Source organism: Sus scrofa, chromosome 7, assembly GCF_054392235.1.
Source record: "Sus scrofa isolate SSC_HxYL_T2T_F1_AM1 chromosome 7, Sscrofa_HxYL_maternal_Yorkshire_Landrace_v2.0, whole genome shotgun sequence".
Lineage (NCBI taxonomy): Eukaryota > Metazoa > Chordata > Mammalia > Artiodactyla > Suidae > Sus > Sus scrofa.
This window is the reverse complement of record NC_139389.1, coordinates 3708485-3723508: the sequence shown is the minus strand read 5'-3', so window position 1 is coordinate 3723508 and position 15024 is coordinate 3708485. Positions and strand designations below refer to the sequence as shown.

The following is a 15024-nucleotide window of genomic DNA, read 5'->3' as shown; positions in this document are numbered from 1 at the left end:
CGCGGGGCTGGGGAAGTGGTCACCCCTGGGAGGCGAGAATTCGTTCAGATCGCACGTTAATTGGAGATAACTGATTAATTCCAGCTTCTGATGACTATAAATGGCGATTCTCTAGCAAGGTGTCTTTATTTAAAAAAAAAAATCATTCCGTGTCATCCCCCACGTCAGGCCTGCTCGTGGGCGTGAGGCTGTACTTCCTCCGCCCCCTCCTAATGGAGTGAACCATTCCCAGCACTTCCCCCTCTCCCTCAGCCTCTCTCTCTCTCTTTCTCTCTCTCTTCCTCGCTCCCTCTCTTTCTCTCCTCCCTCTGCCTTCCCCGTGCATAAAGTCTCCGTCGCTCCTGGAACTTGTTGGCAATGCCTATTTTTCAGCTTTCCCCCGCGTTCTCTAAACTAACTATTTAAAGGTCTGCGGTCGCAAATGGTTTGACTAAACGTAGGATGGGACTTAAGTTGAACGGCAGATATATTTCACTGATCCTCGCGGTGCAAATAGGTAAGTGGCTGGCCGGCCGGCCGGGCTTGCGGAGGGCGGCGGGCGGCCGGGCCCCAGGCGCCCAGAGGGACCGACTGGCCCGCGGCCGCGCAGGGGTGCAGAGAAGCCCGCAAACCCCCAGGGGTGGGGGCATCGCCTCTAGGGACCCGCGCGTCCCGGGTTGGTTTTTCTTAAAAAAGAGAGACTCCGAACCTTCGCCGGAATATGCGTGCGGCCGGCCGTTTTCCGGAGGGTTCTCCCCCCTTTTTCCCAAGCGCACGTCCATTTTTTGCTCCCCTCTCTTGGGTTCACCAGGCTTGCTGCGCTCTGGGGAAAAGCACTGGCCCCCCGCGTTGCCATACTGCAAGGTGTTATTCTGAAGGGTCGAAAGGTGAATGCAGGAACAAGATGGCTAGGCAGCTAGGACTGGAAAGTTTATGTGCAGAAAGCAAAGATATTCTGGGGCTCAGACTGCTGCATTTAGAACTTTGTCATTCTCCCGCCCCCCCACCCCCCATATCCAGGCTGCAGCGTTTGCACCGGGCACCGCAGACCCGGCCGGGGGCAAATTGGGAACCGTAGCGAACCCCAGAGTGCATATTTTGATATGCTTATCATTGAAGAGACTGAGTTCAGCTTAATATATACGAATATAATTTTCTGTGCACATTTGCCTGTCCCTTTGCACATAGGCATCTGTATTTTATATATAGGAAGGGTTTAGGAAGTGTTTGCAATATGTCGTGTGGAGTGTTTGTTATTTTTGTTTGTTTGGGATTGATGACAGAAGGATATAGATAGTCCCCCTTTGATGTTAAGGAATGTTGAGTCCGAGTTACACTGTCGTGGTGGCTTTTAAAAGTTCACATTTTTTTCCATCCAAAATGAAGAAGACATTATGGAAAGAAGCGCTAGAAAACCCCCTTCTCTGATGCGGGTCAGAGCATGAATTAATATGGCCTAAAAGTGAAAGTGAAGCAGATTATTAATAGAATGGGCAAGAGAAAAAATAGAAACTCTTCCAACGGGTTTTCTGGAGACTGAGGGCATTGTTACCTCTATCATTTCTGGCTGTAGCATTCTTTGCAGACAAATCCTTGCAGTATTGGGGGGGGTGCTTTAGGGAATTGGTTTGGGGCAAGAGATGAAATGCTTAACATTTTTCTTTATGAGAAATGTGACGGAAACAGGCTTTGGAGTTAGTTATCTGCACATTAAAATGAATCCTTTGCAGTAGGTTTTTATGCATTTGACAGGATTTTGAGTATCTGATAGTTTTTGCATGAACATCGGGGGTTTTAGAGTGTGTGAATGCAGGATGTTGGCGTTTCCTTTAATTCTATGAAATGGCTCGATGTTTTGAATCTGGTTGTTTTGAATTTTTGACACTAGTGCAAAGAGCTGCAATAAATAAAGAACATCTCTGATTGCAGCAAATCCCTTAAATCTTGGAAATAAGTGGCTGTGGCTTTTGCAATTAGTCCTGCAGATTTTTAGAGAGCAGGAGACAGCAGTTGTTTTTGATAGAAGGTTTGGGGGTGTTTTCCCAGTGGGAAATAACCTTACTTTGGATGGGGTTAAAAAAAAATTTTTTTTTTTAAAGAGCAATTGTGCATGCGGAATACGCTTGGAACACATTAACCTCGGCATGAAAATGACCGTTTGTTGGAGTTGAAATTGAGCATATTTGTTCCCGAATGTCTGCCCTTTCCCGCACCAGAGCCTCGATCTTTATTAATTCATGGCTGGGAGCTGTCCCAAATCATTGACATTTGGCAAGAAAAGTGGGGGTAGGGCAGGGACGGGGAGGTGGAGGGGGTGGTGAAGGCAAAGAGAGAGGAGGCGGGAGGAAGTTTGGAATGAATGAGAGGTCGAACGAATGAATGAACGGATGAAAGTGGCACAAGAGGTGGACATTGGAAAGGGCAGGGAAGTAGCCCTGGTCGCCCTCCGGAGCCGCGCTGAACCGGGGTTCAAGAAGAACAGCCAGGGTCGCGCGGGCTGCGACCTGCCCCGATGCGCGAGCCTGCAAAGCACGTCCGGCACGCAAGCCCCCGGCCTCCCCAGCCAACTAGAAACCGAGGAGTCAGAGTTGCAAAAAAAAAAAAAAACAAAAAAAAAAAAACAAAATTTTCACGACTTATTTTACACGCGCCCGCGCACACACACATGCGCGCTGTGGAAGGTCTTCTCCAGCCGTGCCTGGAAAGATAACGTGTCGGGAGCGCTTTCCGCGCCCCCCACCACAGTGAACCCCAATCCCCCTTTCCAATACGGTCAATGCATCCTAAGGGCTACTTTTTCCCCCTGAGTTTGGGGGGTTGGAGGTAAGGGGTAAGAAGAGACTGGGAGCTGGGGTGGGAGGGAGGTTGGACTGTATCTGATTTGGTTTCTTCGCTGCAAAGCAGCATTTGCGGTGTGGATTACAGGAGACGCTGTGCAGGGTTGATTTCCCTGGGACCGTGTTCTGTTAGAACAAAGATTCGTTGATTGCTTGATTCTATCTCAGTGTCCTCGCTGGTGCTGCAGCCGCAGAGGCGCTGAGCGTGTCGTAAGGGAATGGGGAAGATATATAAGGTTTACGTCTCTGCCCGAGCCGAGGTCGAAGTTGACCTGGGTCCCTTCCCCGGAGCTTCCCGTTCCGGATTAGAAAGCGCAAGGCCCGCCCAGCTCTTCCTGCAGCAATTTGCAAACCGTGCGCTCTCGAAGGCCTCTGCAGGTTGGGTCACCTTCTCCTTTGCCTGCCTCAGGCCCGACTCTCGCCGACCGGCCTCGGGTCCTCCCAGGGGACACTCACACGAGAGCCTGGCGCCCGGAACGATGCCGGGAAGGGCCGGAGCGCAGGATAGGGGCACTGCAGGCCGATTTCGATGCTGAGAAGCTTCGCCCCCTCTCTCGTCTCCCCTCGCGCCAGCGGCGCAGATCTGCGCTTCTTGGCGCCTTCCCGGCACCGGGGGTACTTTTGGCCGCTTGCCCTAAATCTTTAGCCGCCTTCGTGGGCCTTGGGGTGGAGAGAAATGGCCACAGCAGTGTGCCCGCCGCCTGAAGCCTGTCTCTCGGGTCTGGCGCCGTGGGGGTTGGCCGACCTGAAACCAGGAGCTAGGACCTCGGTGCAGCCTGGGTCGTTCCTCCACCCCCTGTCCACTTCCTCCCACCGTTTCGGCTGCTATCCTGGTCCCCCAAGGAGGGAACCCGGAGCTAGAGACGCAGAGCCCACTGCAGCAGGCAGCCACCTGGGCCCGCTGCCGCAGGGCTGGGACCCGGAGAGGAAGGGTCTCAGCCCGTCGCTGGCGGGAGTGGTGGCCGGTTTTTCCGCGGGAGCCGCGCGGTGGATAGAGGCAGAGGGAAGCCAGGGGCCGGGCTCACACTTTGGTCTCCACGGAGGTGGCCCGGGGTCACTAGCTCAGGCACCCCAGTGTGACCCTGCCATTCGTCCCCGCCCAGTCCTGGGGAGGGGGGGGGAGGGCAGGGAGGGTGCACGCGTGGACCTCACTCGGAACGAACACTCCCCGGTAGACAATCGGCCTTAGAGTGAAAGAGTCCGCGTCGGTGGCTGCTGGTGGCTCCAGAGACATTATTAATATATTCCTTGGGCAGAGCTTGCTGAGCGCCCACCAAGCAGCGGGCGCCGCGTCCGAGGCTTTGTCGCCCTCCGTGGCGCCCGGTTCGGCTGCATGGCCCCCCGCTCTGCCGCCTTCCAGCCCCTTCCTCGCCCCCGCTCTTTGCTGTCAGACCCCTTCCATCACCTCGAAAATGGAAAATGGCACCTCGAGAGCCTCGACGGGCTTTGCTGGGGAAGTGTTGGGAAACGCAGGAGGGAGGGAGGAGAAAGAGAGAAATAAAAGAGACGGGGGAGGTGAGAAGAGGGGGCGATGGAAACAGAAAAAGATATGAGATGCGGCGAGATGCCGGAGGGAGTCGCAGGAAAGGCCTGGACTCATCTCCCCCGTCCACACCCGCTCACACACCGACCATCTGCAGAAGGCGCGGGCTTGGGTGCCGGTCAGTCACTCTCGGGCCAGGCAGCTCATTCACCCTGGGCCCTGGCGCGACCTGGGGCTGGGAGCTAGTGGGCAGCGCTGGAGGGGGCGGGCGTGCGGGGGGCTGCGGGGCGGGGTCGCGACGCTGCTCACCCGTGTCCCTCCTCCCCGCAGCGTACCTGGTGCAGGCCGTGAGAGCAGCGGGCAAGTGCGATGCGGTCTTTAAGGGCTTTTCGGACTGTTTGCTCAAGCTGGGCGACAGCATGGCCAACTACCCGCAGGGCCTGGACGACAAGACGAACATCAAAACCGTGTGCACGTAAGTGCCCCTCGGGCCCGAGAGGTTTCCCTTCTGGGGGGCGCTGCTGAGGTGGGCGGACGCCTGGCCTCTCGGCCTGCGCTCTGCCTTCAGCGCAGGCCTGGCCTTCTCGCCTTCCGGCTCCCACCCTTAGGCCTTGGCTGGGGCCTGTCCTGCCCACGGGGACACAGCGGCCCGGGATAGGCAGAGGAGAATCCTTCCCGCGGTGCCCAGGCCCAAACTCCGCTGCCTGATCTGCGCGCACAGAGGCCCGCGCAATTCCCGCGCCGGAACCCGGGGCGAGGGGGCCCAGAGAGCTGGGGGCAGTTCCTCCCTGCGCTTCGCGGCAGTTTTCCTCTCCCTTAACTGCTGCGGGAATGCGCACTCCAAGAAGAACCGCGGGTTTGTTTGAGGGGCCTTTGAGGTAGTTCCCTCCACATTGGCCTAAAAAGAAGACACTCCCCTGTTTGGTCCATTTGGTCTAGTAAAACTCTCATGCATGCCAAGAAAATTCGGGAGCAGCAAGGGAGTGCGGGTCCCCCTTCCTCTTTCTAGGAGAGACGCCGAAGGAATATTTTGTCTTATGCCAATGACTTTGCCCCCGAGGCGCTTTCCCAGAAGCTGGTGACCATCTGGGCTGAGTTTATAGCCAACTCAGAACTGCAGGCGAGCCACCCCCCTGGCTTCCTCGCTCCCCTCTCTTCCTGCATCTGCAAGGTGTCCCCAGTCCAGGGCAGCCCAGGACCCACAAGGCTTGGCTGTTTCCCCAGAGCTTGGCTGAAAGCACAGCTCCCACTGGCACATGAGGTGACCAGTGAAGCCCAATTGTAGTGGACTGGCCACATCTTTGCTGCTGCACATCTTAAAAAAATAGCCCCATCTTCTGCAATACACAAACACACACTTTTACTCTATTTTTCCAAAACCAGTGGTAACCCTCCCCACCCCCATAACGGTCCTGCCAATAAAGCCAAGGTGTTCCTTGTTTCGCAAAGGTTGGAGGGATCATTTTCTGCATCGTCCTTTGTCTTACCATGAAGTCCTCCCCCTCGCCCCCATTCTTTTGGGGGTGGGATGTTATTTGTTTAAATTATGAATAATCCAACAGGGGTTAACTTTGCTACACACTTTCCTAAATACCCTGGGGTCTACCAGGAGCCACAGCAGCTAAGTGGCTGGTACTTTCAGGAAAGGGACAAAAGGCTGGGTCCAGGATGCATAGCCACCCACGTTGTTCCTGGATGTATGATGATAGGTAGGAATGTACCTATAAAGATGGACAAAAGCTTAAATACAGATCAGCTCTCAACTCCTCCACCATGTGCCAGAACTTGGATATTCCAAGCTATTTGAAGTTCTTAGCAGGACTTCAGTCTTGGCAAATGGAAATGGAGCTGCAGGCCCCTCCCAGAGCTGGGTCGAGGCTCCCACTCTGTTGATGGCACTGAAGCCCATCTCCTCTCAGTCCCTCCTGGATTCTGTCCTCTTCCGCCACGTCTCTCTTCCAGGAAGGTCCTGGCCCCATCTGCACATGCATAAAGAAAGAAGAGATTTAGACATCCTTTGGGAGGTGTAATTATGCAGAGAGCTGTCCTGCCGCCTCTTGGTTTCTCTAAATCTCAGTATTTATTACAGATTGAGGAACCTGGAAGCCCTGTGCCCTAGGCCCCGCAGTCCTCATAAATCAGAGACTCACGGGGGCCTTTAGGAAACAGCTCAAGACAGTCCAACATGCATTTATAACTTGACTGTTAGCCAGAAGATGGGATGGGAGTGGAAACCAGAATAAATCAAACCTAGTGCCTGCCTTCAACGTGCTTATAGTCTAGGCTAGTGAGTGGAAGGGAGAGAGGGGAGAGAAAACAAGGCACTCTCTGGAGGGCTGTTGCTGGTGACCTGGCCCTAAGGGCACCCGCCAAGTGGAAGCCAGTCTGGAGTTCCCCAGACACACGGATCGACCCGGCCCCGGAAAGGAGACAGCGCCCCAGGAATCGATCACGGGTTGGAATTATATTTAGTGCTGAGATCTATTTCGGATTTTCAGAAGAAAGGGGGACAATAAAAAAAAAAAAGGACAAATTGGTTGAAGGTTGTGGGTGCGGGGGGAGCCAAGGGGAGCAATTGGCTGAAGACGGGGCTAGAAGGGAGGACAGGGGGCAGGGTCCCTCCAAGGCTGGCAGTGGTGGGCACCGCGCCCACCCCGGAATCTGGGCCCCTGGGGGGCTGGCCCTATGCCCCAAAGGCTTTTTCCAACGCCACGAAAACGCCTCTGGAGAGGGGAAGAGAAGGGGTCCGGCGGCGTGGGGGGCGGAGAACACCTGGGTTTCAGGGAGCCGGAGGCGGCTCCCAGCCGGGCCCGGGGGCCTGGGGCGAGGACACTCACCGACCCGGGCAGGGGGAGGCAGGAAGACGTCTCCGCCCCGAGTCAGAGCCAGGACCATGGAGAGCAGGCCGAGGGGCCACGGAGGACCGAGGCAGAGGCGGAGGAGGAGCGGGAAGTGGGGAAAGGAGGGGAGGAAAAGCCGGGGGAGGGAAACGGAGGAAGACAAAGAAGGGGACAGGAACGGAGGGGACCTGGGCGAGCGGGAAACAAAAGGGGCTGGGGGGCGAAGGCCAAGGCGAGAGCGCGGCGCGGCCGCGGGGAGGGAGAAGGAGGGAGGCAGAGGGCGAGGGGAGGCGGAGAGAGCGGGACGCCGGGAGGGGGGGCTGAGCTCCGAGCAGGGAGCCCGTCTTGCGAGCTAAGAGGCATTAATGCGCGGCAGCTTGCGAGGCTTAGCACTGTTTTCCGAGCTTGGCCCGCCGAGGACCGGCAATCTGTTAGCACCGGCCAGGGTGCCAGCGCGGCACAGCAGGTGCGGCCCGGCGCCCGGGCGGCGTGGCCGGAGCGGGAAGGGGCGGCCGCCACCTTGGACAGCGGCATCCAGGGTGGGCCGAGGGCCCGGGAGGGCCCGGCGGGGCCCGGCGTCCGGGTGGCGGGGCCGAGATCGGGCCGCCGGGAGGGTCTTCGGGCCGCGATGGGGGACGCGCCCGGGCGCGCAGGCCCGGGGTCCTCCCGGCGCCCAAAGCGAATCCGCTTCTGTTTTGTTCTGTTCCTCGCCAGATACTGGGAGGATTTCCACAGCTGCACGGTCACAGCCCTTACGGATTGCCAGGAAGGGGCGAAAGATATGTGGGATAAACTGAGAAAAGAATCCAAAAATCTCAACATCCAAGGCAGCTTATTCGAACTCTGCGGCAGCGGCAACGGGGCGGCGGGGTCCCTGCTCCCGGCGCTCCCCGTGCTCCTGGTGGCTCTCTCGGCAGCTTTAGCGACCTGGCTTTCCTTCTGAGCGCGGGGCCGGCTCCCACCCCGCGCGCCCACCCACACTCACGCCATGCTCCCGGAAGTCGAGAGGAAGATCCATTCGTTCTTTGGGGACGTTGTGATTCTGTGATGCTGAAAACACTCATATAGGATTGTGGGAAATCCTGATTCTCTTTTCGATTTCGTTTGATTTCTTGTGTTTTCTCTGCCAAATGTTCCCAATCAGTGAGCAAGCAAGCACAGCCCAAACCGGACCTCAGCTCCAGTCCGTCTTCCCACAAAAACACGAAAACGGCAAGCCCACCCCCATTTTCTTTTTTCTTTTTTTCGTTTTTTTCTTTTTTTGGCACAAGAATCTCAGGAACGGCCCTGGGCCACCTACTATATTAATCATGTTAATACATGACAAATGATGGGCTCCTCCTAATAAGAAACAGAGGAGAGGAGAAGGCCAGGGGAGTGAATTGAAGAGAGAAGCATCTGGTGAATAATTCACGCTCACGTCTTTCTAACATAGCATCTTGTTTTCATCATTTCCACTGCACAACTCTCCTCGAGAAAAGTGAAAGGACAGAGTGTTGGCCTTGTGTTCTGAGCCTCGGAGGGAGAGCGCGAAAGGGTTGAGGACCCCTCAGGCTAGAGGTACGGCTGCCAGAAGAAACACTGCTGAAGTCACTGAGGTTAAGCTTTACCTGCTCGTGTTGATGCATCTTTCCAAGTCCACTGCCTTGATTTTTCCCTCTTGTTTTAGCTGTTACACATACAGTAATACCTGAATATCCAACGGTATAGATCACAGGGGGGGGTGTTAAATGTTAATCTAAAATATAGTTAAAAAAGATTTTGACATAAAAGAGCCTTGATTTTAAAAAAAAAGAGAGAGATGTAATTTAAAAATGTTTATTATAAATTAAATTCAGCAAAAAAAGATTTGCTACAAAGTATAGAGAAGTATAAAATAAAAGTTATTGTTTGAAATGGGGGTGTCGTCTGTTTCCTGCCCCAAGCCGAGTTCCCATGCTTTCTTGGCCCAGTTCCCATGGTTACCTGAAGGGACACGCGGGATGCTGGGTGACAAATTCACCTGCTCACAAGCCACTTGGTAATCCACCTTCTTTAAGCAGACCCTCCTCCACCCATACACCTTGCCACCTCCCTGAAATTTTGTTTATTTGAGAGAAAGAGGAAGTTATTTTTTAAGTAAGTAACCTTACAGGCAGAGATCTTTTCTAGGATAGCTTTGGGGACACTGGCCTTGGACGTGGGGCTGAGAAGGCACAGGCAGACCCAACCCCAGTGGCTCTAGGCAGGCCGCAGCCCCGACCACCTGCTCTGCAGGCCCAGCCCTCTCTGCCACTGGCCGCTTCCTCTGCGGTGGCCGGAGGCACCTTGCAGAGGAACCACCATTAAGGGCTCTAGCAGAGGGGCCGAGAGACTGTGGTCCCTGGCAGGGATCAGGCGACTCCTTTCATAATTAATAAGACAGCTCAGCTGAAATGGCGAGGAGACGGGCCCCATCGATCTGGCAGTGGAGCTGCTTCCACTCTTCCTATTTATAAGCCCGCGTGGCCTTACGGAGAAGTAAACATTCGAGAGTAAAGAGGAGCAGAGGAGACCTGGGTCGGGGCATCAGGATGGGAGCAGGCTTCAGGAGGGAGACCCGAAAGTGGGGCCTCCGGGTTCAAAGAAGGCGAAATCGGATTTCTTGGAGAAGGTGAGGATGGGAGGGAGCTGCGGGGGCCTTGGGGTGGGGGTGGGGGTGGGGTGGCAGGAAGGGAGGCCGAGGAGGCTGCAGCCGGTTCCCCCGCGCCGTGCAGTCTGCCGGCCGCTCCCGCAAGGCTACGCAGGGGGCCCTGAAATGCAATGTGTAAATAGAGTCACAGTTCATAAATCAAACCCGGTAGATCGCAGCCCAATCTGCATTCCCCCCACGGATTGAATTCCAGCCACACATGCGTCCCTGCGCCCCGAGCGCTGGAAGCCGCCGGCATTTTTAATGGCAGCATCTACGACCGCGGCCGCTTCACGCACGCGCCGCGACCGCCACTCCCGGGAGTATTTTCCCCGCTTCCCTGCTGCCGCCCGCTCCTCCGCCGAGCCCCTCGTCTCAGACCAAACCAAAGAAGATCCTCCTGCCTGCGCCGAGGGGTCTCCCGCCCGGGAACGCTGGCCTTTTGGAGCATAGAGTTCGGCTTCCATCGTTGCATTTCGATGGTGATGTGCGGGCTAAGTATAAATGGGACGATTCTCCTCTGAGCGCAACCCCTGGAATTCGAATTAAAATATCTGCGCCTATTTTAACCAAGAACCTATTTAATGGGGGAGGGGGGATCGGGAAAAGGAGGGTCTTCTCCGGCCACTCTTGCTTTGGTAGCTCGACCCCTCCGGCTCGAGTCTTTTCCTCCGCAAGCTGGGGGCGAACCAGAGGGCATCACTGAACCCCTGGTTCGCAGGGCTTTGGCGGCGGGGGATCCCCCGCAACACACGAAGGACCCTCCCTCTCCGCACAGCCCGGGCTGCCCACCTAGAAATCGACCGCCTCTGAGATCTGGAAGGAGGCGAGGCTGCAGGAGGGGGAGAGAGGAGGGGTTGGGCGCGCGGGCACCGTCTCTCTTCTCCAGGAAGCTGGTCCTTGCGCGGCGGCTCCAGATGCTCTCCAAGTGGGGCCGCCCTAGAGGGGGGCTTGCCCCCGATCGCCCAGGGGAGCCTCCAGAAGGCTGGGTGCCTGTCCCAGGCCGGGAACCACGCTCCCCTGCACTTGGGGAGAACCCAGGAGCGCGGGGCCGCGAGTCTCGAAACGCGGAAACGCGGGCTTACGCACCTGGCTGGTTTCGAGGACGTTTCTTCTGGTGGCGGTGATTGTTTACATTATTATCGCGCCGTCCTCGACTGTAATTTGCTATTTAATCACGATGACATCTCCATATGTTGGCTGATGTTATCGTTTTTAAGCAGCAACGCGGCAAGGCCCGTTCCCAGCTCAGGGAGGTGTTCACCCAGGTTGAGGACTTCACCTCCCATGGGGGTGGGGGAGAGTGAGGAGTGGGTATCAGGTACCCAGCATCATACCTACCTCTGACCCTGCTCTGAGCACCGCTTTGCGGGGCCCACTCGCTCCAGCCCTTGAGGATGGGTTGGGACGGGGAAAGGGCCCCTCCACGCCATCCCCTGCCCAAGGAGATTCAAGACACAGAAGTCCTCCTGAGTGTAATTTTGGTTATACCCTCCTGGAAATCTCAGAGAGGCCAAGTCGGCGCCCCAGGCTCGGCCTGAGAACGCCAGGGCCCTTGGGAGGTAGACTCACCAGGAAGGAGGAGACAGGTAAGGGATGGAGAAAGATGAGGAAAACCATCCAGAAGTGAAGGGAGCTGAGGAGAGCGAGGGATCATCTTAAACAGACGGGGGTGATGCTGTGGACAGAGGTGGAGGCTGGAGATGAGCTTGGGACCTATTTTCACTCAGGATCCTCAGAGAAGGAAATCAGCCCTGCGACCACACGAGATTCTGCTTCTGTGCATCCAAGGATCTTTCCATTCTGGCCAAGCCTCCAGGGCCTGGGCCACAGGAGTGGCAGCACGGTGGGGCTGGGCAGGCCTAACCCAAGCTGGGAACTCAGAAGGAGGACTCAGAGATGGAGGCTCTCCCTTTTCCTCCTTCCAGAACCTCCCTCAAATTCCAGCAGAGCTGCCTCCGTCTGGGAAGGGACGTTCTTTCCTCCCTCTCCCGCTTTTTCCCCCACAGAAGGGGCTGTGCCCTGGCCATGCCAGGCGAGGTGTGTGGGCCAGAGGGGTCTGCTTGGGAAGAGTCCAGAGCCCTGTGCCACAGGGCCAGAGGGAGGAAAGTCTCACTGCCTCTCTTCTCCTTCCTTCCAACACCTACCAAAGGAAACCAAAGCCTTGCCACCTAACCCTAGCCCATCACCCCTGCAGGGAGCACCTTGGCAAGGCTTGGAGAGACCCTGGGTTTGCCCCGCTCCACCCCCAAGGCTCGGGAGTCAGGGAGGTTTGTATGATGTAGTTTGTGGTTTCCCCTAAGGAGAGGAATATCATCTCCCAGGGGCCCTTCCTTGAGGTTGAGGCTGCGGCAACCTCGGCCCCAAACCCAAATGCCTGACAGCCCCTCATCGCCTAGCTGGGCTCTGGCAACCTCCCCTCTCTAGGCCCAGTGGGCGGGGCCGGGGAGGGCAAGGAGTGGGACATCCTGGTCCAGAAGGACATGCCTTTAGAGTGAGGACTCTGGCTTTGGAGCCGGAAGACTTCTGCTCCCAGCCCCATAAGATGGGTGGCTTCCTAAACCTCTAGGGACCTCAGTTTCCTCCCCTGGAAAATGGGGGTCATGCAGTTGATACTTTGTATCAAATGTGATTTTTAAAAAGCGCTTTCACAGGGCCCGCCTCTTACCACTAGACCCTTTGCTATTCTTATTCCCTTTCCTCCTGCCTCTATACAGGCTGAATCCCATGGATCTCCCTGGATTCTTCAGAATAACCTGGAGGAGAGACCCTCATCACGGCCTTTAATGCTGTGGGGCAGTTTTGACTTTAGAGTCTAGCAGCTGAATTTCCTCTTGCTACAGGCTATCCAGGCGCGCCACGCTGCCCCAGCTTTTTCAGGAAGCTGTAGATAAGCTCCCTGAATTCAGTCAGCCTCTGGCCCACCGGGTCCGCATCCTCAGACCCTACCCCACCCCTCCTGGCACCAGAGCCCTGGCCAGCTCCCTGGATCTCACTGCCTTCAAAGAGCCAATCCAGTCCCAGCTTCTTGCAGCTCTAAGAGGTTTATTCCAGGAGCCTCCTCCATAGCCTCTTCCCCACCCCTTCCTGCCCCCTACTGCCATTTATATGAAACCAAAAAAAGTAATTTATGCACTGTAATCAGCCACACAATACCATGATAAAGAGCAAAGGGTATTCACCACCCCTGCATTAGTGCTAATACATGTATGTGCCTGCATCTCTCCCATGTGCGTGCAAACATACCCTGACATATAGCTAATGCAGAAGGTGGGCTTTTTGCTTGTTTGTTTATACACAGTTGTGTGTTTCTCTTCTACCAGTCCTTTAAGATCAACAGCTAAGCAAATAACTCCTTTTAAATAGTTCCACAATCTTTCTCAGTCATACTGCAATTTATTTAATTTCCCAGCCATTGATGGAATTTAGTTTTTTCCACTTTTATGTGGGTCCTACAATATTGTTGAATAAATATTCCTGTTCCAACAATGTTGTGTACTGGTATTTTCATTTCTTCAATAGACTAGATGCTGCCAAACTTGGATTGCTGGGCAGGAAGGTGGTCTAGGTGTTTATTTTTTATTTTATAAATGTACATGTGCATTTAATTTTTTAAAAGCATTCAAATTGCTTTCCCAGAGGCTGTGGATTGCCCATTTTCCCACATCCTCGTCAGCACTGGAAGTTAACACTCTTTGGGTTTTGTCAACCCAGTAGGTAACATGGAGGCTTCCTGAAGGCCAGGCTTCCCAACTCGGAACTGGGTGCTCTGGGCCCTTCTAGGCGGTGATCTCCATCAGACCGGTGGGGAGGGTCCAGCTAGACTTTGAGTAACCCCCTCCCCCAGCCTTGGCAAGGGCCAGTGCAGGCAGCGACTTTTGTGCAAAGTCAGGCCGAATTATTCCTGGAAACCCCTGACTCTAACCTAATCAATAGGCCTCCAGGAGCCAAGGGTGTGGGTGCTGCATGGCTCAGCGGGTGGAGGAAGGAAGGGGGTTGCAAAGATGACAGCTGAACCTCTCTTTTCAGCTCCTACAGGCCAGGTGGGACCAACTGGGAAAGAATGAGCCACAAGGATAGAGCAGCTGTGGGGGATGCAGGGTACAGAGACAGAGACTGCAACTGTTTCTTCTCTCTCCCCCACTTACTCTGCCTGGCTTCTTAAAAAAGTTAGCTGACTTTTACTGAGCGCTCACTACATGCTAGGCATCATGCGAAACTGCCAGCATCATCCCATTTTTGTTCTCATTTCTGTAGAAGATTGTATGATCTTCATTTTCCAGATGAAAGACAGGTTTAGAGAGAGGTTAGAAATTTGCCCCAAATCAGCAGGCAGAGCTGTAAGAGGAGCTCTCATCTGGTTCGGGAACCTGTTTTAAGACTTTGCTTTGCTGCTTCTATTACTATTTTGAGCCAAAAGAGAGATAGATAGCACAAGTTTAAAAAAAAAAAAAAAGCAACAAAGAACCCTGAATTCTAAAATGAGTAGAATAATGGCCTCCAAAAATGTTACATCAGAAAGGGGGGAATGTGTTAATTACACGGCAGGCCGAGGGGAGGGGAGGCTGCAAGTGGCATCAAGTTGCTGATGCGTCATCAGGAGGTTACATCCTGGATTTTGTGCCTGAGGGCCCAATATGTCGACAAAGGTTCTTTAAAGTGGAAGAGGAAGGCAGAAGAGGTCAAGGTCAAGGGGTGCAATGACCCCCGCCACCTTTGCAGACTTTGAGGAGAGAGAGGAAAGTGCCCACAAGCCAAGGGGTTGGAGCAGCCTCTAGAAAGTGGGAACGGCAAGGAAACAAATTCTCCCCTTGGTGTCTTCAGAGAGGCACCCAGTCCAGGGATTGATTTCATCCCGGTGAGACCAAGCCGGACTTCTGACCCACAGAACCAGTTGTAAGAGAAGCAGCTTGCACAGCGTAAGCCACCAAGTGAATGGTGATGTGTTACAGGAGCGAACCCCCAAATCATACAAATCCTAATGTCCACACCGCAGATACCCAGAGAGCCTGGTGTGCACGATGTATGTTTACTCGCATCTGCTCGGGGACCTCGTTTGAGTTTTGGGGGGTACGGGTGGGGGTGGTGGCAGCTTTATTTCAGCCTGGGGGCAGCCCTGTATCTGAAGGAAAGAACACAGGGTAAGTTTCAAAGGACAAGCAAACAAACAAAAAGTTGAGTTGATGTTTTACCGTGTGTCGACATGGAACCTTCATCATTATTTTTTTCTCCCTT

General features: G+C 54.9%; 1 protein-coding gene and 1 long non-coding RNA gene across 6 annotated transcripts; both read left to right on the top strand.

Moving 5' to 3' along the window:
- Positions 1 to 264: 264 nt before the first annotated feature.
- On the top strand, positions 265 to 9035 carry NRN1 (neuritin 1). Of its 5 annotated transcripts, none has more exon segments than NM_001243601.1 (3): positions 265 to 496; positions 4630 to 4774; positions 7854 to 9035. In NM_001243601.1, coding segments are annotated over 3 exon segments (429 nt in total). In that variant the 5' UTR covers positions 265 to 441; the 3' UTR covers positions 8083 to 9035.
- Positions 9036 to 9640: 605 nt separating this feature from the next.
- Positions 9641 to 13278, top strand: LOC146401153 (uncharacterized). The gene is made up of 2 exons (XR_014809146.1): positions 9641 to 9771; positions 12507 to 13278. It is a non-coding gene; the product is annotated as an uncharacterized LOC146401153 (long non-coding RNA).
- Positions 13279 to 15024: the final 1746 nt, after the last annotated feature.

Coding starts and splice junctions, on each gene's coding strand:
- NRN1 (XM_013977409.3), top strand. CDS start 3,035: ATGGGGAAGATATATAAGGTTTACGTCTCTGCCCGAGCCGAGGTCGAA. Junction 3,195..4,629: donor GCTCTCGAAGGCCTCTGCAG/GTTGGGTCACCT, acceptor TCCTCCCCGCAG/CGTACCTGGTGCAGGCCGTG. Junction 4,775..7,853: donor AACATCAAAACCGTGTGCAC/GTAAGTGCCCCT, acceptor GTTCCTCGCCAG/ATACTGGGAGGATTTCCACA.